Source organism: Coenobita brevimanus, chromosome 110 (genome assembly GCF_032717465.1).
Source record: "Coenobita brevimanus isolate Jiangsu-jjx chromosome 110, ASM3271746v2, whole genome shotgun sequence".
Classification (NCBI taxonomy): domain Eukaryota; kingdom Metazoa; phylum Arthropoda; class Malacostraca; order Decapoda; family Coenobitidae; genus Coenobita; species Coenobita brevimanus.
This window is the reverse complement of record NC_137063.1, coordinates 34,605,301-34,633,094: the sequence shown is the minus strand read 5'-3', so window position 1 is coordinate 34,633,094 and position 27,794 is coordinate 34,605,301. Positions and strand designations below refer to the sequence as shown.

General features: G+C 41.8%; 1 protein-coding gene across 1 annotated transcript in view; it reads right to left on the bottom strand.

The window, feature by feature from the left end:
* LOC145417455 (ribonuclease kappa-like) overlaps window positions 1–26,486 on the bottom strand; it is a 33,788-nt gene extending 7,302 nt beyond the window's left edge. Inside the window, exons 1-2 of the mRNA XM_080286149.1 lie at window positions 26,374–26,486; window positions 16,357–16,479 (exon numbers count right to left, since the gene is read on the bottom strand). Of these exons, the coding sequence (XP_080142275.1) occupies window positions 16,357–16,479; window positions 26,374–26,442 (192 nt within the window). The 5' untranslated portion in view covers window positions 26,443–26,486. The remainder of the gene's footprint in view (window positions 1–16,356; window positions 16,480–26,373) is intronic.
* Between the last annotated feature and the right edge of the window lie 1,308 nt (window positions 26,487–27,794).

Sequence of the window (27,794 nt, the reverse complement as noted above, 5' to 3'; positions counted from 1 at the left end):
TTTGGTATTTTTCATTACCAAATGTGGGCCAATTTGGTAATGAAAAACTCGTTTGATAATGAATCAGAATAATGCATTACCAAACAGATTTTTCACATGTATGAGAATACACAGGATGGAGATGGTGAATAAGGAGAGCGATTACATTTATTTACACTTGTATATATAATTAGTAAAGAATAAATGCTAGCTTTACAAATTAGGTAACGAAAAGTTAAATTTGGCAATGAAAGTTGATGTATGCGGAATAACTGAAACGAAATGGAAGGTGAGAGTGTGAGAGAATGGAAGTATGGATGGGGTATATGTGCAGGAGTAGGTGAGAATGAGAGGGCAAAAGAAGGAGTATGTTTAGTTGTGGGTAAAAGATGGAAGAAGAGCATAAGAGAGTATGGATCAGTTGGGTTAAGGATTGTGTGGGTAAGATTGAAAGTTGGAATACAAATGTGGGCGATTGTGTGTGTATGCGCCAACGCAAGATCGTGGAAGCAGAGTGGGAGAAGAGTTCTGGACAAATGTGCAAGTGTGCATGGAAAAGTTTGGAAGGAATGAGACAGTGTTTTTTGATCAGTGATAAGAATGGTAAAGTAGGGAATGTGAAGGTGGATAGAATAGTTGGTGAGTGGGGTGTGCCTGCTGAGATAGACGAGAATGGCAGTGCATTAGTGGACATTTGTGCCGGGAGGGGGTTCGTGATAGCCAATACCCTCTTCAGGCACAAAATGATCCTCAGGTATACATGGCGAGTGATGAGAAGGGTGGGTGGTGAACTGAATGAAAGGAAGGCAATGACTGATTATGTGTGTGTGGATGAAAGGATGTGAAAATGTGTAATGGATGCAAGAGCTTATAGAGGTTGGGGGAGTGGAATTTCTGACCACTACTTGGTGGTGGCCAGAAGCAAGATCCAATTAGGATGGAGAAATAGAAGAAGGGAAGGACGGGAAGGCGTATTTGTAAGGAGAGTGGAAAGGTTACAAGAGGATGAGAAAAAGGGAGAGTATAAGAGAGACGTGGAGGAACGATAGGGCAAATATGAATTGGAGCAGATGGGGGACGTGGAAGGTGTGTGCAGGATATTTACGGAAGAAATATGTGCAGCATGTGATGTGGTGTGTGGGATGAAGAGAAAACGGAGGGGTGTGCAAGGAACAGCGTTGTGGAATGAACAGGTGAGACAGGCTGTGGCACAAAAGAAGAAAGCATACAATGATTGGATTAGAAATAGGGGCATGGAAGTTGAGAGGTAGAAGAGAGAGTTATATGTAGAAAGAAAGAGAGAGGTGAAAAGATTAGTAAGAGAAAGTAAGAAGAGAGCGGATGAGGAATTTGGAAGGAACTTGAGTGTAAAGTGGAGGGACTGTAAGAAAATGTTCTGGAAAGGGGTGAAAAGAGTAAGACAGGGTGGAAGTGAGGTTAGCAAGAGAGTGAAAGATAAAAATGGTAGATTACTAGCGGAGAAGGGAGAAAAAGTGAGCAGATGGAGAGAACACTTTAAGGAATTGTTGAACATAGATGACGGAAGTAATGCGAGTATAAGTGGCTGGGGAATGGCTGGGAGAAGGAGGGAGGTGAGAAGACAAGAAGAAATCAGTAAGATAGAAGTTGTGAAAGCAATGAAGAAAATTAAATTGGGGAAAGCCCCTGGAATTGATGGAGTGTGTGGTGAAATGCTGAAGTATGGGGGAGAGATAGTAGTAGAATGGATGTGGAAAATGTGCAGATTGGCCTGGGAGGAAGGTAGAGTCCCGGAGGATTGGAAGTCAGGTATAATTATTCCCTTGTACAAAAGGAAAAGGGGAAAAAGAAGTGTGTGGTAATCATAGGGGCATCTGTCTTCTTAGTATAATAGGAAAAGTGTATGGTAGGATACTTATTGACAGAGTTAGAGAAAGAACAGAGGAATTAGTTGGAGAAGAACAGGGAAGCTTTAGGAAGGGAAGAGGTTGTGTAGATCAGATATTCATTCTTAGATCTTTAGTGGAAAAGTTTCTAGAGAAGGGATAGAAGTTGTATGTGGCTTTCATGGATTTAGAGAAAGCATATGACAGGGTGGATAGACAAGGATTGTGGAAAGTATTACAAATAAATGGAGTAGATGGGAAGTTGTTGAATGCTGTGAAGAGTATGTATGATGGTGCTAAGGCAACAGTGCATGTGGATGGTGAATTGGGTGAATTTTTCTCTTTGAAGGCTGGGTTGAAACAGGGATGTGTCATGTCTCCATGGTTGTTCAATCTGTATACGGATGGGGTAATAAAAGAGGTACAAGGTAGGGTAGTGGATGTTGGAGTGGCACTGGTGAGAAAGGGTAGTGTTTGGAAACTCCCTATACTGTTGTTTGCAGATGATACTGTATTATTGAGTGAAGACTAAGGACAGCTGCAAGGCTTGGTGCATGAGTTTGGGAGAGTGTGTAAGAAATGGAATCTAAAGGTGAATGTACGGAAGAGTAAAGTGATGGTCTTTGAGAAAGGTGAAGTCAGTGAATGTTCAGCGAGGTTGGATGGTGAGGAATTGGAAAATGTGAGTACGTTTAAGTACTTGGGTAGTGTGATGAGTAAGGATGGAGGTTTGGAGGGTGAAGTGCTTGAAAGGGTACAGCAGGGAAGAAAGGTTGCTGGTTCCTTGAGGGCAGTGATAAGAAGCAGGGAAGTGAGCATGGAAGTGAAAAAGTTACTACATGACAGTATTGTGATACCAACTGTTGGAAGGGCACAAGTCAACAGTGAGAGCAGTGGAAATGAGTTATTGAAGAGGAGCCTGTGGAGTCACACGGAGAGACAGGCTGACAAATGAAGATATAAAGGAGAGTTGTGGTGTGGATGTGGATGTGATAGGAAGCGTTAGGAGGAATACACTGAGGTGGTTTGGCCATGTGGAGAGGATGGAGGGTGAAAGACTGACGAAGAGAGTGTATGTGAGCGAGGTGGAGGGGGGAAGAGGGAAGGGGAGGCCAAGGATGAGATGGAGGGATTGGGTGGAGAGGTATATGAGAGAGGGGGGTGTGAGTTGGGAGTGGGGCAGTGAAATAGCAGGGAACAGGGCGACGTGGTGGCGTTTTGTCTGTGGCCACCCCAAATGGGATTGAGGCGTCCGGCAATAGATAGATAGATAGATAGATAGAAAATTTAGGAATTTGGTAATGTGGTCGTTGCGATCTGGCAACTCTATTTCCCCATCACCATCAACAGTTACTGCCTAACTTCGACCTTGAGTAGATGCTTATCGCAATGGAAGCCACACGTGCTCGTTTTTTGTGAATAAACAGTAAATAAGCTGCAATACCTCGCCACTAGACCACGCGGAAATTTACAGTGTTGTGCAGTGTTAAGAAATTAGAATTTAGAGAGCAAAGGATTAACTTTGGAGTGCTAACTGGCGGTTGAAACTGGCGTGGTGCAATTAACAATGTGCAGTGTTAAACAATTATAACTAACAGTGCAAAGAATTACTGTAAGTGCAGCACAACACTAGATTACTGTACGTGCTTCAAGAGCATTTTCACCACTGCCAAAGCCTCTAGAGAAGGCAGTCACAGTCGTGCTGTAAGTACCCTGGCTGTGGTACAGTCACTTCTAATTCCTTATTCTTTGGTTCCTTTTCATTTATTTCATGCTTTATGTCCATTATTGATGTGAATAGGGTCTTAAATAGGTGCTATGTATGTCCGGTAGGGAGTTATTTAGGTGGCTTTCAAAGTCAGGCTGGGTTAGGGTCCTTAACCACTACACCGCGGGCATGTTTACCGATGTTTTGCGTGTGCCGCGGGGTTATTCGGGCTCCGACAGACTCTCAAAAAATATTTGCCAAAAATCAGTTATTAGTCCTAGAATATTAAAATTATATATGCTTATGGCACACACCTTCAGCTTTCTCCTGGAATGTTTGTTGAGCCTTCATCAGTTACCGTAGGACTTGTGGAGACCTCTGAAGTTGGGTAACGAAGTCTCCACTTTACACTTCCCGACAACCCGTAATATGATTACCACAGCCAGATATTAACACTATAAACACTACTCTATGATTTTCAAGTAGTTTGGGATCCATACTCCAAAAAAAAAAACACTGTAAAAGCAATGAAAATTATGAGCGCGTCTGATCGCCACACTTGCGCTAGTTCGCTCTTGGTACTCTGTCATTTATTATTCATAAAACCCCTCACACTTTATATTTCTATTACTATATAACACTCATATATATATCTACAGTCTTTATCCATAAGTTTCCTTCAGTAGTATTAGTTTATTGTCACTGTAGGGATTCAATTTCTTTCAGTAAAATACGCAGCATTCACTTTCTCGTCCTGTATACTAGCATTGAGAGTGTATGTCACTTTCATCTTCACTCTCATAACTCATAGTATTCAGACATGCTAGAGTGAAACTTTCACTTTCATTACTCCTAGGGTATATACTCGTATTCTTATAATACTACTCATTTACATTTCTATTTACGTTCTCTATTTTATTTACGTTATTTACATTTCTATTTTATTTACACTGTGTTATGCACTGTCACTTGAAGTAACTTATAAAACTATTTTCTGTTGTTCACGTATATTTACATTCATTACTTTCACTTGCTGTTTACACATTATTTACACATTATTTACAATTCCACTTGCACTGTTTTACTCAATAGAAAGATCGTAGTCACTCTTTTATCAATTGTCAGCCCTTTACCTCTTTCCACACGAGGTTTAGTTGGGGGTATAGGTCACAGGGCCCTTTGCATGGGGGTGAAAAAGGCCCTGAAGTCAGCAAGAGGAACAGACGCGTACCTCCTCTTCGGAAGATGAGAGAGAACTGATAAGGGAGGGCCGGCCCGGGTAGAGGCCTACTTAGGGGATATTCAGTATTACCAACGTAGCTCTTGAAACAGCTATGTATTTCACTGAAATGATTGGCAGGAAATCTAGACAATACATTATAAATTAGGTAGTTCCAGGTGAATGTAAATATCACTTAGGCTTCTCCCTTCCCTCCTTATATGTATATTTATTACGAAAATATATTATATGGCATATTTCAAGGGGAAAAAAACAGCAAAAATTAGCGAACGAGTGCACGTGAGGTGTTGTCAGGTGATAATTAGCCAATTCCAGGTGTATGGCACTCTCACTTACCTTATTTCTTTCTTGTATATATTATTTGGTATAAGAATAGGTCATAGGGCTTATTTCAATGGACGAAATCAGTGAAAAATTCCAGGGAAGATTTACTTATCATAGCACTGCCGGGCAGGCGAGAGGATAGGGTAATGGAGGGGGAGTAGGGAGGGGAGTCAAGAACGGGGAGAAATGGCTAAATTGTCAACAATGGATGGGAGTACAGATGAGATTAGGAGTGCTGACTAGTGTTGGACATTGGCAGTACTGATAGATGATACAAGCCCCCACTTGGAAGCCTGGGTGAATTCAAAATAACACAGAATCACAAAAGCGACGCCCCGCTGTATGATCCCTTGCTCCCAAGCGTCACGAAAGTGACGCCCCGCGGTTAAGGGGTTAAGTACCAGTCCAGGAGCCAGGGGCCCACTTTCTGGACGGGACCACTTTCCGGACATGCCTTTGGCTCTATTACATCGGATAGTGGAGGGATTACTGTAATGTTTAATCCGCAAACACCAAAAAGCGTCATCAGAATATGCAATGAAATTCTTGACGAAGTTGAGGAGTATAACTACTTGGGACAAATACTAAAATTAACAAAGGATCATGATAGCAAAGTAAAAGGACACATTACAATTGGATGGAAAGCTTTCAGTAATCATAGGGACATTATAAAAAGTAGCTTGCCGATTTGTATGAAATGAAAAGTATATAATAAATGTATAATTCCAGCTATGATGTATGGTTGTGAGACCTGGAAACTGACAAAATCAATGGAAAGTAAATTAATTCGTTCTCAGACAGCAATGGAAAGGTCAATGTTGGGAATATCTTTAACCCCTTAACCGCAGGGCGTCACTTTCGTGATGCTTGGGAGCAAGGGATCATACCGCGGGGCGTCACTTTTGTGATTCTGTGTTATTTTGAATTCACCCGGGCTTTCAAGTGGTGGCTTGTATCATCTATCAATACTGCCAATGTCCAACACTAGTCAGCACTCCTAATCTCATATCTGTGCTCCCATCCATTGTTGACAATTTAGCCATTTCTCTCCGTTCTTGACTCCCCTCTCCACCCCCTCCATTACCCTATCCTCTCGCCTGCCCGGCCGTGCTACGCTAAGTAAATCTTTCCTGGAATTTTTCACTGATTTCATCCATTGAAATAAGCCCTATGCCCTATTCTTATACCAAATAATATATACAAGAAAGAAATACGGTAAGTGAGAGTGCCATAACACCTAGAATTGGCTAATTATCACCTGACAACACCTCACGTTCACTCGTTCGCTAATTTTCGCTGTTTATTTCCCCTTGAAATATGCTGTATAATCTATTTTCGTAATAAAAATATATATAAGAAAGGAAGGGAGAAGCCTAAGTAATATTTACATTCACCTGGAACTACCTAATTATTGCAGGCCACCACACTGTATGCTACGCTAAGTAAATCTTCCCTGGAATTTTCCACTGATTTCATCCATTGAAATAAGCCCTATGCCCTATTCTTATACCAAATAATATATACAAAAAAGAAATAAAGTAAGTGATAGTGCCATACACCTGGAATTGGCTAATTATCACCTGACAACACCTCACGTGCACTCGTTCGCTAATTTTCGCTGTTTATTTCCCCTTGAAATATGCCGTATAATCTATTTTTGTAATAAATATACATATAAGGAGGGAAGGGAGAAGCCTAAGTGATATTTACATTCACCTGGAACTACCTAATTTATAATGTATTGTCTAGACTTCCTGCCAATCATTTCACTGCTATATATTAGATGCTGTCAAGAGGCTGACGTTGGTAGTAATGCATTTCCCTAGGTAGGACACCCCGCCCCACCCCTATCAGTTCACTGTCATCTTCCAATGTGAAGGTATGTCTGTTTGCTCCTGCTAACTTCAGCCACTTTTCACCCCCATGCAAAGGGCCCTGTGACCTTTACCCCCTACTAAACCTCGTGTGGAAAGAGGTAAAGGGCTGACAATTGATAAAAGAGTGACTACGATCTTTCTATTGAGTAAAACAGTGCAAGTGGAATTGTAAATAATGTGTAAACAGCAAGTGAAAGTAATGAATGTAAATACCTGTATACGTAAACAGTGGAAAATAGTTTTATAAGTTACTTCAAGTGACAGTGCATAACACAGTGTAAATAAAATAGAAATGTAAATAACGTAAATAAAATAGAGAACGTAAATAGAAATGTAAATGAGTAGTATTATAAGAATACGAGTATATACCCTAGGAGTAATGAAAGTGAAAGTTTCACTCTAGCATGTCTGAATACTATGAGTTATGAGAGTGAAGGTGAAAGTGACATTCACTCTCAATGCTAGTATACAGGACGAGAAAGTGAATGCTACGTATTTTACTGAAAGAAATTGACTCCCTACAGTGACAATAAACTACTATTACTGAAGGAAACTTATGGATAAAGACTGTAGATATATATACAGTAAGTGTTATATAGTAACAGAAATATAAACTGTGTGTGTTTTTATGAATAATAGACAACACTAGCGGCGAACGATCGGAAGTGGGATGGTCATACGCCCTCGTAATTTTCATTGCTTTCACTGTGTTTTTTTTGGGGAGTATGGATTCCAAACTATTTACGAATCATAGATTAGTGTTTCTAAAGATAATACCAGGCTGTGGTAATCATATTACGAGTTGTCGGGAAGTGTAAAGTGGAGACTTCGTTACCCAACTTCAGAGGTCTCCACAAGTCCTACGGTACTCGACGAAGGCTCAACAAACACCCAAGGAGAAAGCTGAAGGTATGTGCCATAAGTATATGTGATTTTAATATTCTAGGACTAATAACTGATTTTTGGCAAATATTTTTAGAGAGTCTGTCGGATTGCGAATATGCCCGCAGGAACCGCAAGTCAAAGCAAAACAAGCCTGCGGTGTAAGGGTTAAGAGAGAGGAAAAGATCAACTTGGGTGAGACAGCAGACTAAAGTCAAAGATATAGGTTATAAAAGAACAGAAATGGAGGCGGCCAGGCCATATAGCAAGAATAAGAGATAACCGATGGAGTAAGAGGCTGACTGGCTGGACACCAAGAGATTATAAGCGTAGCAGAAAAAGGCCAGACAGGAGATGGAGAGATGAGATGGAGAAATTTGCAGGGAAAACGTGACAAAGATTGGCTCAGTCAAAGAATTCATGGAAAAGGGTGGGGGAGGCCTCTGTTCAGCAGTGGACTAGTTATGGCTGATGATGATGATGATAATCTATCTATCTATCTATCTATCTATCTCTCTCTCTCTCTCTATATATATATATACACTGTGTATATATATACACTGTATATATATATATATATATATATATATATATATATATATATATAGATATAGATATATAGATATATATATATATATATATATATATATATATATATATATATATATATATATATATATATATATATATAGATATACATATATATATATATATATATATATATATATATATATAGATAGATAGATATAGATATACATATATATATATATATATATATATATATATATATATATATATATATATATATATATATATATATATAGATAGATAGATAGATAGATATACATATATATATATACATATATATATATACATAATATATATATATATATATATATATATATATATATGTATATATCTATATATATATATATATATATATATAGATATATACATACAGTGCTCGTCAGAAGTATCGAGCGCCCTGCGTCCCTCCTAAGAAACAAATTTTTCAACATTGAAAAAACATATAAATAATGCATTTTATATACCTTTAGTGCTTCGTAGGGTAGCCTTTACGTTTCTTCACGGATCTGAGACATCTTGGAAGTGAAAGGGCGAAGCTCCTGAGGTGCTGGAGGGGTATTTTGTCCCAGGAGTCACGAATGGCGGCTTCCAGCTTAGGCAGAGAGCTCACATCCTTCCCTTGGAGACTCTTCTTTACGAGGTACCAGAGGTTTTCAATCGGGTTGAGGTCTGGGCTATTTCCTGGCCAGTCCTTCATGAGTGATACCTTGCAGTCACGATGCCAATTGGTGACCGATTTGGCCTTGTGAGCAGGTGCACCATCCTGCTGAAACACTCATGCACCTGTTAGCTCGAATGAGCCTGGTAAATGATCACACAGAAGCTCCAGGTAAACATCCTGATTCACTCTAACATTCTTGGGAAGCACAACAAGCTTCCCCAAACCTTGACCAGAGAAACAAGCCCATACCATGAGTGAATCGGGATGTTTAACTGTGCTTTCTACATACCGTGGGTCAAGTGGGTCACTACCTTTGCATCGATACACATGTTCTCCTCTGTTACAGGTGACACTAAACGTTGCCTCATCAGACCACAACACTGACAACCATTGCTCCTCACCCCAGTTTAGATATTTATTAGCAAAGGCAAGCCTACGAATTCTCTGGCTCTTGGTGAGAAGAGGCTTTCTCACAGGCCTGTGACTTGTGTAACCAAGTTCATGGACCTTACGAGACACTGTTCTCACAGACACCTCACCAAACACTTCCGGGTTGCTCTCCTTTATTTTCCTTGCACTCACATGAGGATGAAACTCCACTGCACGTTTTAAAACATTAACAGACCTTGGGGAAGTTTTCCTAGGCCTACCAGACCGCGGTTTCTTTGTGGGAACTTCACCACTGTTTTCCAACCGAAACCGCGCACACCAACGACGCACTGTCGATCGTGCCACACCAACCAATTCACTAACTTCCTTTGTCTGGTGGCCTGCCTCCTTTAGAGCAATGATCTGGGATATGATTTCACTTGGAAGTTCACGGGTAGGTGCTGTAACAAAGTGGTGAAGGCCAAAACACTGCGGGACACTCTGTAAAAAATGGCGCAATTTGAGAGGGAGACGCGGCAGAGTTCCTCTCTCTCAGGCAGCCCGTGGGCGACTGAGGCGGGAACCAACCAGCGCGTCGGAAGGCCTCAGGGTACCGTGACGTCATGCTAGCGCCGCAAACTTGTGGCTCAATTTTTACCCCCTGAAATGAGTGATTCTTTTTTGGCCATAAGTACTGCGCGCCCGGCGGTAAGCGCTCGATAATTTTGACGAGTACTATATATATATATATATATATACGGTTTTAAAGGTATTTAACATATGTTTATTACATTACAATATACAGTACTGTACCTGTACAGTACAGAACAAAAATTACTGTATAAGGCTTAAGTCTATCTATCTATTGCCAGACGCCTTTGGGCCGTTTTCAGTCTTCTCTAACCTTTCGGGCCCGAACGTGTGTCAGGCCCAAACCAAAAGCATCTATGCATTTCACAGTTGCTCTGAACGGCTTTCGGGAGCTTACTAACGTGGAGACATCTGCCTGTGTTGATGCAGTAGGGTTGGTAGTTCTGGGTGGCAAAAGCATAAAAAAAAACACCTAACCCAGCACTTTCCGTATGTTGAAAACATTTAGAAATTGGAATGTAATTAACATGATGAATAACATGGCTGGAACATCCAATTCACACAGTTCTTACTAATATATTCAGGAGCAAAGATATTCGTAAGAAAGCAGCAAAAATAATGAATAGGAAACATCATCGGAATGAAGGGCTAACTAACGGCAACCTCATCACACTCCTACTCTAAGTCGTAAGTAAGCTAAATCATGATGAATGCTAAGCATTGTAAAAAAAAAAAGGCTAAAGTAAAAATAACCATGAAGAAGTATCTCAGTGATCGTTTCGTTTCGTTTCATTTTTAAAGGCTCCAACATGCTTGCATGTGTCGGCCTTGGTCACCTAATGGCGGCTCTCCACGCTGCACGATCCATTGCAGCCTCCCTGTTCAGTCCCTTAACCCTAAGGTCACACTTAATGACCTCGTCCCATGTCTTTCTCGGTCTACCCCTCATAACCCCACTCCCAATATTAACACTTCTCACCTTCCTCACCCAATTATCATCCCCCATCCTCTCCACATGTCCAAACCACCTCAATCTACCTCTCCTCATCACAACACCAATACACTCCAGTCCCATCCTACCTCTCAACACCTTCCATTGTAAACCCAGCCCCTCCAGGCCTTGGATGCAGGGACGCAATGCACATCCACCTAATCATTGTGATTTCTGTACGTCTGAGCCGGCGAATGTCTTCCTCCTTCACTGCCCAGGTCTCACTGCCATACAGCATTACACTCCTAACACATGCTGCATACAAAAACCCCTTAGCATGTAGGGAGAGCCCTCTCAATGTCAGGAGAGGCAAGAGCTCCCTGAACTTCTTCCAACCACTTCTCACCCTAGCCACAGAGCTAGCTCCAGCCCTACCTCCAGCACACAACATGTCTCCCAAATAACAAAACTCTTCCACACACTCAAGAGATTCACCAGCAAGTGATGATGTGGTTTAATAATGGCTATAGTATTAGTACATGAACATTTTTTTTTCTAAACGGGCTGTCAGCTGTGGCAACCTTTACAACATGCATCAGATATTAGAATTTTTATGAAAATAAGCATTAGACAATGATTCTCGTACTTCTTTCGGGTCCATTTGTTGTGGAGCCTTCACCAGTCTGCGAAAGGCTTGTATTCGGATACATAATAGATCTATCTATCTATCTATCTATCTATAGCCCGACGCCCTAATCCCGCAAAGGGTGGCTGCAGACAAAACGCCTCCAAGTCGCTCTGTCACCCACCATTTGACTACTCTCCCCACAACTCACCCCCCCCCTCCCTCATATACCTTTCTACTCCATCCCTCCACCTCATCCTCGGTCTACCCCTCCCTCTCTCTCCCTCCACCTCACCTACATACACCCTCTTAGTCAGTCTTTCATTCTCCATTCTCTCCACATGTCCAAACTACCTCGGCATATTTCTCCTAATCCTCTCAACCACATCCACATCCACCCCACAACGTTCCTTCACTTCTTCATTCGTCAACCTGTTCCTCCACGTCACTCCACATGCTCGTCTCAAGTAACTCATTTCCACTGCTCTCACTCTTGACTTGTTCCCCTCTTGCAAGGTCCACGCCTCGCTTCCATACATCAGGGTAGGGATCACAATACTATCATGCAGTGACTTCTTAACTTCCATACTCAGCTCCCTATTTCTCATCACTACTTTCAGTGTACCAACAACCTTCCTTCCCTGTTGTACCCTTTCATGCACTTCATCCCCCAAAGTTCCACCCTTACTCATCACACTACCCAAGTACTTGAATGCACTCACATTCTCCATATCCTCACCATCCAACCTCACTGCACACTCTGTGACTTCATTCCTCTCAAACACCATAACTTTACTTGTGTTTACATTAACTTTCAGATTCCTCCTCCTACACACTGTCCCAAATTCATTCACCAAACCTTGCAACTCCCATTCATCTTCACTTAACAATACTGTATCATCAGCAAACAGCAACACCAGAATCTTCCAAATCTCACCCTCATTCATTAGAGCCACCCCCACATCCACTGCCCTACCTTGCACCTCCTTTACAACCCCATCCATGTATATATTAAATAACCATGGAGACATCACACAACCCTGTTTCAGTCCCACATCGGGATCAAAGAACTCAGCTCACCATCCACTCGCACCGTAGCCCTAGCTCCCTCGTACAAACTCTTCACAGCACTCAACAATTTCCCCTCCACTCCATATATTCTTAATACCTTCCACATACCTTGCCTATCTATTCTGTTATAAGCTTTCTCCAAGTCCATGAAGGCAGCATACACTTTCCTTCCCTTCTCTAGATACTTCTCCACTAAACATCTTAGAACAAATATCTGATCTACACACCCTTTTCCCTTCCTAAATCCCCGTTGTTCTTCTCCAACTAGCTCCCCTGTCAAATGCCTAACCCTATCAATGAGTATTCTACCATATATTTTACCAGTCACTCTAAGAAGGCAAATACCCTTATGGTTACCACATACTTCTCTCTCCCCTTTTCCTTTGTATAAAGGAACAATTATACCTGATTTCCAGTCCTCTGGAACCCTTCCCTCTTCCCAAGCCAATCTACACAACTTCCATATCCACTCCACAACAATCTCACCCCCATACCTAAGCATTTCTCCACACACTCCATCAATTCCTGGGGCCTTTCCCAACTTAATCTTTTTCATCGCTTCCACTACTTCCGCTCTACTGATCTCTTCCTCCCTCCTCTCATCTCTTCTTCTCCCAGCCATTCCCCAACCACTTATACTCACACTGCTCTCACTCTCTACATTCAACAAATCCTCAAAGTGCTCTTTCCATCTCCTCAATTTCTCTCTCTTCTCCACCAACAATCTATTATTCCTATCTTTCACTCCCCTACTATTTCTCCTTCCACACTGCCTTACTTTCTTTACCTCCTTCCAAAACAATTTCTTACTCTCCCTCCATTTCACACTCAGATTCCTCCCAAACTCTTCATCCACTTTCTTCTTACTCTCCTTCACCAGTCTCTTAACCTCTCTTCTCCTGCTCACATATACCTCTCTCTTCTCTCTCTCATCTTCTCCCCTACCTCTACTCGCTAACCATTCACTATATGCCTTCTTCTTTTGTTCCACAGCTCGTTTCACCTCATCATTCCACCACGCTGTCCCTTGCATCTCCTCCTCACTTCACAAACCGCCTCACATGCTGCGCCTATCTCTTCTGTGAATATCTTACATACATTTTCCACCCCTTCCATCTGCTCTAGCTCATACCTTCCCAATCTTTCTACTACTATTCTCTTATACTCTGTCATTTTCTCACTATCTTGCAATTTCTCCACTCTTCTCACAGGAGCTGCTTCCTCCTGTCTTCCCCTTCGTCTCCTCAACCACTTTCTTTGCAGCTCTACCTTGGCCATCGCTAAGTGATGGTCCGAGACTCCATTCCCCCACCCTCTCCACACTCTTGCATCCAACACTTGTCTTCTCATTCGTTCATCCACACACACGTAGTCTATCATTGCCTTTCGTTCAACAAGTTCACCATCCATCCTCCTCATTACTCTCCATGTATACTGGCGGATCATCTTATGACGAAAGTAGGTGTTGGCTATTGCCAACCCCTTACAAGCACAGATGTCACTTTATTCGCTTTTTTCAGTTAGTTCTTTTTACGGGGTGGGGCACTAACCCACCACCAACCCTTTTAGTCACCTCGTACGACAAGCAGGGATACTGGGGAAGTATTCTTGAAACCCCCCTACCCCCAGGGGGTTAACATAATAGAAAGTCTCATAAAAGTACACTTTTTTTTTTTTTTTTTTTTTTTCAATACTGGGTGTGTTATTTATCTCAGCAATATTACATTGTGTATCTAATATTGAAACATTAATGAAAATATGTTACATATAATCATTCTTTTACTTTATTACTTTTGGGACAGTCTGTTGGGGGAGGCTCCAGGCCCCCCAAGAATGTTCCAGTAATTTGTTTGGGACGTCCCGAATGCTGTCCCCAACAGAGGCCTCGGAATGCTGGTTGGGGGCGACTGTGAAAACAAAAACGTGCGTTCAGAGACGAGTAGGCTGTTGGGGACTGCACTGGGAACGACTGTGAAAATGGCCCTTAATCCCTTATATGCAGTGGCCACAAACAAATCGCCTCCACATCACCCTGTCCCCCGCCATTTCACTGCCCTGCTCCCAGTTCACAATCCCCTCTCTCATATTCCTCTCCATTCCATCCCTCCATCTCATCCTTGGCCTTCTCCTCTCTCTCTCTCCGCCTCCATCTCACTCACATACACTCTCCTTATCAGTCTCTCACTCTCCATCCTCTCCACATGGCCAAACCACCTCAATGTGTTTCTTCTAAGGCTTCCTATCACATCCACATCCACACCACAATGCGCCTTTGTCCTCATTTGTCAGTCTGTCTCCCCATGTGACTCCACAGGCTCCTCTCAAATAACTCATTTCCACTGCTCTCACTTGTGAAGGAGGAGGAGGAGGAATAAATACAGAAGTGTGAGCAGTGGAAAGGCATAAGTATGTCCAATAAAATTTTACACTACTGCCATTTCTAAGCTAAATACATAATCCATGCACAGATTCTTCAATTAATACCCTACAGAAGAAGAAGAAGAAGAAGAAGAGGAGGAGGAGGAGGAGGAGGAGGAGGAGGAGGAGGAGGAATAGTAATTACACAAGTGACTAAGATACAAGCAATAATGATACAATAAATGTATAATGCACTCAGAGGACTGATTAAATGCCAACTTACCACATGACTCCCATGGCAAGGAATGCAAAATAAGAGAGAATGAGTATTTTGTGTCAACAAGGAAACAGTATAAGAATGACAAATACAGTATATTCATCAGCTTAAGAAGATCCCTAGCACCACTTTCTTACCTGTATATTTCTACATATAGTATTTATACAGTTTTGTTCCATGTGTTAATTTATGTTAGTACTAAAAAGACAAATAATAAGGTTGAATATGTAAATTAAATAATTAATAGTGAGATGCTAGACAGCCTCCTAAATTCATGGGAGTATGGCCTCGTGCAGCAGGAGGGTTAGAGGACAATACAGTACACAGCTGGGGACAAATGTATGCCTAATATGTAAATTCTTCTATTACTCACTTTCCTCTGCTGGCATATACAGTATTCCTAAGCTATGAAAGGCTTGGTATGTTTCTCTATCCACACAAGCTCCTCTTTGATGTACTGTATTAGGAGGTAAAGTGACAGACCATCCTCCTTACGTGTATCACCTTGATCGACTGGTGCTACAGACTACTCACCTTACTCCTGCCTACCTGTTCATCAAAAATACAATACCCTTTGGATGTGAAGTCTAATATGTGTAGTTTGTGTGTCTGTTTTTTTGTTTTCAATTTTATTCTTGCCAAAGAGCTTCAATTGATGTTCTTGAAAAACACAATACCCTTTACTAATGTGTAAGGTTTGCATGTCTTTCTCTGTGTTTTTAACTATATGTCTTTCTCTCTGTTTTTAACTCTATTCTTCCTACAGAGCAGCAACAACCACTGATGTTCTTGAAAAATACAAGACCCTTTGCTAATGTATAAAATTTATTTGTCTCTCTCTCTGTTTTTAACTTTATTCTTGCCACAAAGCAGCAACAACCATTAATGTTACTCTGCCAGATCCAGTTGCCCTTATCAATCAATCAATTCAGCAATGACCTGTGAAGTTATGCTGCCAGGATCAGATAACACTGTTGAACCATTAATCATTCAATTAATTAATACCTTACCTGACTGTAGGATTTGTTCATGGCATCAAGGTACTCATGAGCTGAGTCATGTGCTTCTTCCGGGATGCTAAGGTCTTCAAGGAAGGCAGGTGACTCCACGTAAAAGAATATAGCCATCAGAGCCTGTGGGAAAATATGAAGTACAGTAACTGTGCAAAAAGCAATACCAGACTCCACAGCACCTCTCCTTTAGCAACGTTTGATTTTTGATACCAAAACATTCACTTGAACAGTATTCAAATAATAATAATACTGACAAAGACTGCATCAATAACAAACATGAGAACACTGAGGTATAATGATAACATCGGAAATGTCAACAAATCTCCAAAAATACAGCCCATAAACTGGATAACCCATTCCACGAGGCTTAGTAGTCCTCGTACATGCCTCACTCACTCACTCTCTCTCTCTCTCTCACACATACACACACACACACACACACACACACACACACACACACACACACACACACACACACACAAACACACACACACACACACACAGGTCGCCGACAGAGGAGCAACTCTGTGCTGACTGTGGGAAAATATTGCTAAAACAGCGGCGAAAAGAAGGCCAGCCTATTGTGATTATGTGAACTGAATGCGTGTGTGATGGCCCTGTCCGATGTTAGTAAATAAGCTGGAGGATTCAGTCAGATAAGAGCAAAAGACACTGTAAAAGTTTAATATTTTCGTATGGCTGTATAGTGGCAGAAGGAGAGTCCATTGTTTGCATCCAGTGAAGGTGAATTTGCGGGTTTCTCCAATGCAGACCACAGTGGAGGGTCCGGTAGTATTAAACTGAACGGAAAAAGAGTAGCAGGTGTAAAGAAAATGGCTGAGAGGAATGCCCAGGAATTAAAAATGGTATGGTCAGTAATTAGAGAATTGCTGGAATGAACACTACAATAGGAGAGAGAGATTAAGGAATTGAAAAATGAATTACAGAGCCTATGTTCACATAGTGCTGAGCAAGAGAGAGAAATAACAGAATTGAAAGTGAGTAATAAATCAGCCACAAATGAAAGAAGTCAGCTCAAGAGGGAAAGTAAGAGGCTGCAAGAAGAGAGATAGGATGAAAAGTAAACTTGATGAGAATGAACAGAAAACATGGATGCAAGTGTAGCACATTCAGGAAATCAAGGCAGAGCACAAGGGGTGGAAGAAAATTCAGGAGGAGGGGAAAATAAACCTAAAAGAGATTGCAGAATAACAGGGAAAGGAAAACCAGGAAAATGTGGAGAAGGTGGTGGTTAGGGTACTAAAATGTAGAGAATCACTAGTCAGGAATGTAGCTGACAACGAAAAAATGCGTGATGATTTCAGGACTAAAGGAAAAACCTATATCAGTAAGATCAGAGAGGGAAAGAGAAGAGCTGAGAATGCATGATAATTTCAGGATTAATGGAAAAACCTACATCAATAAAGATCAGAAAGGGAAAGAGAAGAACTGAGAAGGGCTAAAGAGATACAGTAATATCATTAGTTACAGAATGTGACAACAAACCTCAAGATGAAATTAAGAAGTGTTTAGGCTGGGAAGATATGAGGAGGGAGGGACGAAGCCATTAAAAGTTAAGTCTCAGATCACAGTAAATGAAATAATGAACAAGACATAGAAACTAGCAGACAAGGAGGGGTTCAAGAGTGTTTGGATAACGAGAGATGCAAATGCGGAAGAAAGAGCTAAAATAAAGGGGCTACTTAAGGAAGCCAAGGAAAACAAACAACTAGAGATTGGAGGAAGAGAAGACAGAGTTCTATTGGAGAGTTATGGATCAGAAATTCAGGAGATGGTACCGACAGAGAGAGGGAGAAAGAATAAGGGAATAAAAAACAATGTAAAAAGAGTGAAAGCGGTATATGCTAATGCAGATAGCTTAATCTTGCCAAGGCTAGAAATTAACAATTTCCTAAGGGTAAATGAGCAAGATATTACGTGCTTTGTAGAAACTACATTAACCCCTTAAACGCGGCCATGAACAGTCAAACCCCCCCCCCTGAGTGGCGGGGTTGTATCGCGGTCTGAGTACCTGTAAGAAAATATTAGCCAAAAATAAGAGATTAACCCTAGAACATTATACTTGGTATGGCAGATAGTACTTACATTCAGCTTTCTCCAGAGACAGGTGTTGAGCCTTCGTGGTCTACCCAAGGACTTGTGGAGACTTGCAAAGTTGGGTAACCAAATCTTCACTTTCACACCTCCAGCAACCCGGTTTCTCCTCTACCACAGCCTCATTCTGTCACAGTAAACTTTATACTACAACGTAAAGGTAGTTTGGAATCCGTATTTGTACAATAAGCACTGAAAATAAGGCTAAAATCAACGAAGCGTACGGCCGACATGCAGCGCGGCTGTGGTCTTCCCGTCACTCAACAAACATTTCCATTTTCACAGCTAAAAACATGTATACTACATTATTTTCAATCATATTACTTCCCAAAAGATCACTGCGGCGCGCTTTTTATTCTGCCTTACGCCCGTCACTTTATTCTCGTTCCTGTCAGTCGCTTGCACTGACTCGGAAGAGCTAGAACTCGCCATAATGTCACTTTGAAAGCCTGCGGTAAACTGACGCTAAACAGGGGCAAACCGTGCGAAAAAAAGTTACCGGGTAGTGTTACAACTGGGGAAACAAGCGTTTCCTATTAGCTTAAACTGCTTGTGAGAGGAGAGCGCAGATTTAGAGTTCTGAGCACTCAGAGCGCTGCCACGTATCACAGCCAGGCTGGCCGGGCAGTGGTGGTGGTGGGGGGGGGGACGGGGGAAAAACGCGATACTTGGCAACAACAGAGGTCAGTAGTACAAAGGTAAAGTATGCTAATTGTAGCTAAAGGGTGGTGGTACTGATAGACAATACCAGCTGGAGCCTGCTTGCCCGCGGTTATTCAAAATTTACTAGAATCGCAAACGCGACGCTCTGCCGTTATGTCCTTTACGCCGAGCGTCACAAACACGACGATCCGCGTTTAAGGGGTTAAGAGAGGATATTGATATCCAAATGGGAGATGGTAAACACAAACTATGGAGAAGAGATAGAAAAGGAAAAAGGGAGGAGTGATGATAGCAGTGAAGAACAGCCTAAATGTGGATAATGTGGAACTGGGAGATGGTAGGGATGAAGTGATAAATATGAAACTAGGTACCAGATGGAAAGGCAAGAGAGACATCACTGAAGTGTATCTTCCCCCTAAGACAAGGGCATGGAATGAGGATGAATACCAGGAGATGTTGTCAGACTTGGTTAGATACCTACAGAAAACGAGTGAGAAAAGCAACAACATAATCCTGATGGGTGATTTTAATTGTAAAGAGGTGAAGTGGGAGGAATGGGACTCAGGAGGTGGTGAAGATTCGTGGGGCAGTATACTGTTAAAAATAGCAATGAATAACATAATGACCCAGTGGGTCAAACATGAGACAAGATTTAGTGGTGATGACACTCCAACATGACTAGATTTACTGCTAACCAAAGAACCTAACGTAACTGAATCTCTGAAATATCTGTGTCCTATAAGAAAAAGTGATCATGTAGTGAATGAGTTTCAAATGATAGAAGGGAATGTGACACCAAGAGATACAGGCATGGAAGATACAATTTTGGGAAAGGAAATTTTTCAAAGAAGCAGATTGGGGAAAATTCAGAGAAACAGGACAGATTCAGAAGTGGGAGATCTTTCTACTCTAGACTTCTATAATTTGGGTGTCAAAAAATACAGGTGGTTCTCCCTTAACGAGAATATTTGCTTCCACACTGACCTCGCGTTAAGCAAATATCACGTTAGAGGGACTCTTGAAAACCCTTATTTCCTTCCACACCTCTGCCCAAAGTCCACTTTTTCCCCCCTTGTGGTGCAAAATTTTTTTATACCCCCCAATTTAAACCTCCTAAAAGCATTAATGTAGTTATAAAAAATACATTAGGTGAATAGGACTTTTTTATTTATTGTACTTTATGTGAGGAGAAGAGCGGACACACATCACCAGAGATGAGGTAGAGGGGAAGAACACGAAGCAAGCTGAGAAGGATGGCGTGGGTAGGAGTAGGCTGAGAGGGGAATGCGGGAGGCAGGAAGGAAGTAGGGGGGGTCCTGATTGGTTGGGTGGCTGGGAGAGCGAGAAAGGCGAAGCGTGACTGGCGGGTGATGACATCAAGTATTGTGAGGCTGTATGACTCACACTGTGTCACAGCCCGCCCAATTCAAATTATTATGATTTGTAATTATAATACCACATTATGCTAACAGTGCCCACGTAAGCATGTTTATTTCCTTCTGCAAAATCGTGCTGCGTTAGAGCAGCGCGTCAAGGGAGGACTGACTGTATGTGCCACGACTAAGTGGCAAAGAGAAGATGAAAAAGGACTGGTTCAACAGCTGTATGATAGCAAATGAAGAATGCAATGTGACATGGAAAAAGTGGAGAAAGAGAGGTAACAACAGATCAAAGGAAGAATATAAAAGAACTAGAAATGAGTATACAGACATGAGACCAAAGTCTCATCACCCACGGCTGTCACCCAAGACCAGGCCAAGTCATTTGCGGATGTTAATCGGGGGTCTCTCGTGGGGGAAGGGAAGGATCTGCCTGGGGGCGTGGGTAAGATCAGTGCTCATAGCCAGAAGAAAGCCATTCGTAGTCAACACGTACTGATCGTAAAACCAAAGAGCAGTGCTGAAGCTCCGACAAAGCAAATGGGACCAGGAGACATCAGAGGAGTACTTGACTCAGTACCAATTGATAGCTGCCTTAACACCAAGGCTGGTGGGCTAGTAATGAAGCTTCCATCAGCCAAGGCCAAAGGTGTTTACCCTACTTCCTTTTTATTTCTCCCATCTTTCCTGTCACTTTTTAAGACTCTTCTTCCCTTTTCTGGTAGTTTTACATTGAGTGACAAGCCTAATGGATCCAGTAAGCCAGGACACCATTAACAATATTGGGTGGTAATCATATAACCAACCCAAATGTGTTCCTTAGATGTCAACAAGTGGGTTGGTGAAGGATTAGTGCCCCTCCCTGTCAAACACTTAACTCAAACAGCCACCCCTTGCAGGATTGTGGCATCTGGCTATAAACAGATGGATATATATTTTGCAGTCTAAAATAATCAGCCAATTATGTGTTGGATACTATAGGGTAAAACCAGGTAATTTCACCGCAATGCCAACAATTCCAGTTCAAAGGCTCAAGACTATGAAACTATGGTATGGATTCGGATACTCATGGGCTTAAGTTTTAGAGGAATGCTGACCTAACAAGGTCTTGTGAAGTTTTGATCCACTGTGCCAAAAAATGGCATTGGAGAAATGATATTGTTTTCTGGATATTTTCAGTACTGTGTACTTATGTGAAACAATCAGCAAAACAATGATGGATGCCCTTGACGTAAGGTTCACCCAATACAGTACATGGCACTAGCCTTGCTGTATGGGTAGCCTACACTTCCTAAGACTAGTTATAATCAATTGCATATCAGTACTGTAACAATAACAATAAATATTTACCAGCATATAACAATAATAACAACAAACAGATCACAGCAGAATTACCCTGTCAGGCAGGGTGACTTTGCTGCAAGATTTTTTTTTTTTGTTTAATTGGTGGCATGGGCCAAAATTTATTTTTTGACAAAAACGATTATAGGTATCTTTAACAGAAGGGCTGAATGTACAGATACGGCAGTAAAAATGTCAATACAGTAATCCCTCATTTATCCGGATACTGGACCTTGGCTCTATTAAACCATTACTTTGCTATTATCCTGATGTAAAAGTCCTTGAGAACTTTGGCTGGCCAGCCGACATGTTCAAACATTTGGTATCGTGGCCACTGGGCTCGAGGTGTGAGCGGGAAATAGGTCATAACCCACAGTTAGAACTAAAATATCCGTCTGCCCCTGTACTGAATGGTCAAAGTTGCGTGTTGGTCTGATCACTCCCAACAAACCTCCAGCACCCAAGTTATACTGACTGTAACCCATAAGTGGTGTCAAAACGTCCGTACACATCCCCACTGAACGTCCAAAGTCGTGCAGCCACCGGGATAAGTCATTCCCAACTGCCACTGCTCACTGAACATATACCACATGTTCAGTAACATCGGCCATCCGCCTCTCTACTGAACATCCAAAGTTGCCTGTTCACCGGGAGTTGTGTTTCCGAATGGCCAATGCGTGTCTAAAACAGACCACAAGCCATGAGTAAATGTACAGTATAGGCACTCGTCCGCCTCTGACAGAAACATGAAAATCCTGCCCACAGCCTCACTTCTCTCTCTCTCTCCTGTCCCTCCTCCATACCCTCTCATGCTCCCTGCCTTGCTAGCCAGGCCTCTCAGCTCCCCCCTCACTCCCTCAGTCCGTCCCCTCCTTTGCACTGAAAACACTGACCTGTGACTTTTAAAAGTTTTTGGTGATTTATTTGAATATATTTGGTCATATCAAATTTCTGCGTAATCCACACAAAAGCTCATGAAATTCTGGATCTAGACATATGCTTAACTCTTGCAAGGTGCAGGCAATATTTTGCACTAGGATGGTTCGAAAATTACATGAAGGTAAGTTTTGTTCTTGAACACCAATTATTCTCACTGCAGTTTTGTTATTTTACTCATCAGTTTTCTGTTTTTATTAGCTTATACCAATATACCCGGTAACCAATTTCCGGTGGCATATTTGGCCATGGAATTTTTGTGTGTGTGCCCCAGGAGCAGCTATCATTCGTGTCAATGATGACTGATTTTCCAACCATCTTCTTGTTTTTTGTTGATTTTTGTTGTTTATGCATTGTTTTCTTGGTGTTTAACATTAATAGGACTATTCCTTTGTGTGTTCTGATGTCTCAACATGGCAGAATGACTGGAAAACATTGTCATAATTTAGAGGGGTAGCCACTGTATGTATATTTTTTTTTTTTTTTTTTTTTGCATGGTTTGCTTGGTGTTTATCATTAATTTTGATATTCCTATGTGTGTTTTGATGTCTAAATATGGCAGACTGACCTAAGAACAGTGCCAAAATTACGAGGTGTACTGTACATACAGTACCTAGTAGCTAGGAAGCTTTTTGGTTTTCAGTGTTTTGTTTGCATGATCTTCTTGGTTAAAAATTATTTTCAATATTCCTATGTGTGTTTTGATTTCTAAAGACAGTATGCCTGAGTGATCGGAAAACACTGCCAAAGTAGGCAGAAGTACTGTACAGATAGGTTAGGTAAGGGTTGGAGGTTGAGTTTCGGTGGGGTCTGGGTAAGGTGACCAGATTTATTGGAGCTAAAAGCGGGATGCCCCCGCGCGCACGTGTGTGTGTGTGTGTCTATATATATATATACATAGAGAGAGAGAGAGAGAAAGAGAAAGAGAGAGAGAGAGAGAGAGAGAGAAAGAGAAAGAGAGAGAGAGAGAGAAAAAGAGAGACAGACGGACAGACAGATAGATAGATATATAGATATATATAGACAGATAGATATTGACTAATGTGACAGCGACCGCTGCTGCACTACACCTCAAACTGAGGCTGCTAATCAGACACTAACATCTCCTACGAACTCTGAACATATCGTACGGTACAGCGAATGGGTCGACCAAAGTTAACAGCTAGTGACCATTACAGATTTTATATTAATATTTCGGTATTTCATTTGGTTAGGATTATCCATAATTTTTCTAATTTATCCTTATTTCATAAAAGAAGGACATGTTATATCTAATGCAACTGTAAGTTTCTAAAAGCGGGACAATTATGATAATTTCCCCCAAAAGCGGGACATTCTAGTCACAGTTAAAAAAGCGGGACGGACATCCAAAAAGCGGGACTGTCCCGCCTAAAAGCGGGACTCTGGTCACCTTAGATCTGGGTATAGTAGGGGGGGGCATTGCCACTACCTGAACATGCCATTGGTTCTATCATGTCGGATAATTGAGGGACTACTGTATAGCATATGTGGCAGTTTGTATTTAGCAAAACCCACCATTCACAGCGAAATTACCCCGCTTTACCCTACTCAAACTGAAGGAGAGCTTCCATAAACAATGAAAATTTTATGACATGGATCACCTTTCATGACTGTAAATTCATTTATGAGACCCAGATTCTGTGGAAATATTTACGTTACTATTGTGCTGTACTGTATACTTCATTCATGATGCCCATATTCTGCAAAAATACCATGTTACTTAAGAGCATGAAGTTAGGTTGTTAATGTCTCCAGCAGCATCCTACAGAGGGCACTGTATCAATTCTGGTCCAAAACTCATTCATCCAAAAATCGTTCAGGTTAAGAACGTTAGGTTAAGTTCAGTTTGACTGAATTGAGGAAATTTTGTTTTCCTTAATTGAACTTTTTTTTTTAATTGGAAATTCTCAACGTATTTCAATTTTTTACTTCTGTCACAAGTGACCTTTACCCCTACAGTATAGGGGTATGAGGTCAGATATGGAATCTATCTATCTATTGCCAGATGCCTCAATCCCATTTGGGGTGGCCACAAACAAATCACCTCCACGTCGTCCTGTCCCCCGCCATTTCACTGCCCTGCTCCCAACTCACACCCCCCTCTCTCATATACCTCTCCACCCCATCCTCAGCCTACCCCTTCCTCTTCCCCCCTCCACATCACTTACATACATTCTCTTCATCAGTCTTTCACCCTCTATCCTCTCCACATGGCCAAACCACCTCAGTGTGTTCCTCATAACACTTCCTATCACATCCACATCCACACCACAACGCTCCTTTATATCCTCATTCGTCAGCCTGACTCTCCATGTGATTCCACAGGCTCCTCTTAAGTAACTCATTTCCACTGCTCTCACTCTTGACTTGTGTCCTTCCAACAACGTCCAAGCTTCACTTCCATACATTCGAGTTGGTATCACAATACTGTCATGTAGTAACTTTTTCACTTCCATGCTCACTTCCCTGTTTCTTATCCCTGCTTTCAAAGAACCAGCAACCTTTCTTCCCTGCTGTACCCTTTCAAGCACTTCACCCTCCAAACCTCCATCCTTACTCATCACACTACCCAAGTACTTAAACGTACTCACATTTTCCAATTCCTCACCATCCAACCTTGCTGTACATTCACTGACTTCACCAAAATCAACAAAAATGATCAAAATAGGTCACCTGAAGTCAGATACAAAATAAAATCTAAATTGCTCAAAATGTTAAAAAACCTACCCGAATCGAACCTAACCTGCCCTAACTAACCTATCATAACCAAACTAAACCTAACTTTGTCCTAACTGAAAAGGCTTTGCCTTTCCAGGTGTCAATACCCAACCCAAACCTAACCTAACCTGAAAGGTGCTCAAACCTAGAAAAGCGTCTTACCTTAAGAAAGTAAGAAGGTGTAGTTTATGCCTCTTCAGCTGCCTCAGCATGGCCTGGGATGAGAGCTATTGCAAGGTGAAGAGAAATTACCTATGGGTTGAGACTGAAACCTCCGTAGACACATTTGTGACAGAAGTGCCATACAGAAGACCTGCCTCCCTAATTTGGAGACAAGTCAGCACAATGAAACAATCAATGAACATGGGGGCAACTAAGTAAAAATCACATTAGGTTAGGTTATGATAGGTCGGGCTGGGTTTGATCGTATTAGGTTAGCAGGAACAAACTATCAGTGATAAACTGATTTGGGAGGAGACAATCTAAAGTCTGCCATGGCGGGTAGCCGCTTGCCATGGACTGCCTGTAAAACTGGTGATTGTATAGCTATCTTCAAAATTACCCATTTCCACAACGTTCTAAAGCTATTACAATGATAATTGTTAAGAATATACAAATGTACATTTTATGCAGGGGAGCTTTCCCGTACGATAGTTCCACTATTTTCCTGAAGATCGTAAATTGCATGAACACAGTCGCAATCGTCTCACCCATGTTGTAAAGTTGAACAAAATTAATACATTGAAATAAGCACGTACTTCACGAATAACATGGTACTAACAGCAGTAATGTGATTTTCTTGTTGCCTAGCATAAAAAGTTTACGCCAATTTCGTACTCACCAGCTGAACAATACCCCAGACACTCAGTATTGTGCAGCACAACGAACATTTTGGTCCACAAAGCTTCATTTTTGGCCACTTTATTAGGCAACAATCCTGCCAGAAGGGGAAGCAGTCATGAGACTAGTTTGTTTTTGATAAGGTGTGCTGAGGTGAGGATAAAACTGATGCCTTCGTGCATTATCTGCAAGTAATAGCAAATACTTTCTTCTAAAGATTATATCCTAGATATATAAATAATAATTTACTACTTTATGAAGCAATAAATTACCCTGACAGCTAAATGTTTTTTAGAGATAAAAAAAGAATAATACAACATTTTGTCCCTACTTCGCTTCATCATCCAGAAGTCACCTGACTGTCATCTGTGGGAAACGCGCAATATTTAAAAACTTTTAGACCTCCTCCACAAAACCACTTATCCATTTCCTTATGAGATTTTTTTCCCCTAAGCTGAATTAAATCATATAGCTGTGTTTTCAAAATGTGTAAGACGTCATACACTGACAGTATTAAGGAATGCAATTTGAGATGTGTAGTAGGTTATTATACACCAAAGTTTTACTGTCAGAGCTTCCCTCTTCTGAATATGATTCTTATCTGGAAGCCAGAATAAATGTCTAAGTGTGTCCATCATTACAAAGGAAAACGTTTTCTAGCATTTTATATCAAAATGTTTTCACCACAGGGGATAATTTTTTTTTTTCTTATGGGTTGGTCGATGCTGTGCGACAACTAACGAGTTACCGAGTCGGCAGTCATTTGCTGAATCGGCACTGAATCGTAAACTGGAAAACATCATAGTTTTTATCATCATATAGGCTCATACCCACCCATTTATCTGAAATCCGGTTTAAAAAGATGTTTAATTCAGTTTTTATGGTAATAATTAAAATGCAACAGGACATCAAAACAGACCGCAACGAGCCACCAGAAGGAGCCCACGGAGGAGTGTTCACGGCGCGAATGAGCTCCGGGCGGAAACGGCTGAGGTCCACCCGGGCCGCGCGCCCCTGTCACGGAACTCGCCCGCCGCCACCATAGCAGGAATACAAGACGACCTGCCGGGTAAGCTGCCCACAGAACAGACCGGAGTGGAACTGTTTCCCCAGTTCCTAACAGCACCCCTGACTGCCCATAGCTGCTCACCCTCCTACAGGAGATGGCCGGAAGCCTCTCTGGAGGAAACTGGGAGACGGCCTGAAGCAGCTGGGAAGGTGCCCCTCGGAGAGACGGCCTGCAGCTGCTCGCCCTCCTACGGGAGACGGCCTGAAGCCACTGGAGGAAAAGAGGAGACGGCCTGAAGCCGCTCTCACCTTCGTCAGGAGATGGCCTGAAGCTGCTCGGAAGGTGCCCCTCAGAGAGACGGCCCGCAGCCGCTCACCCTCCTACAGGAGACAGCCAGAAGCCACTCCGGAGGC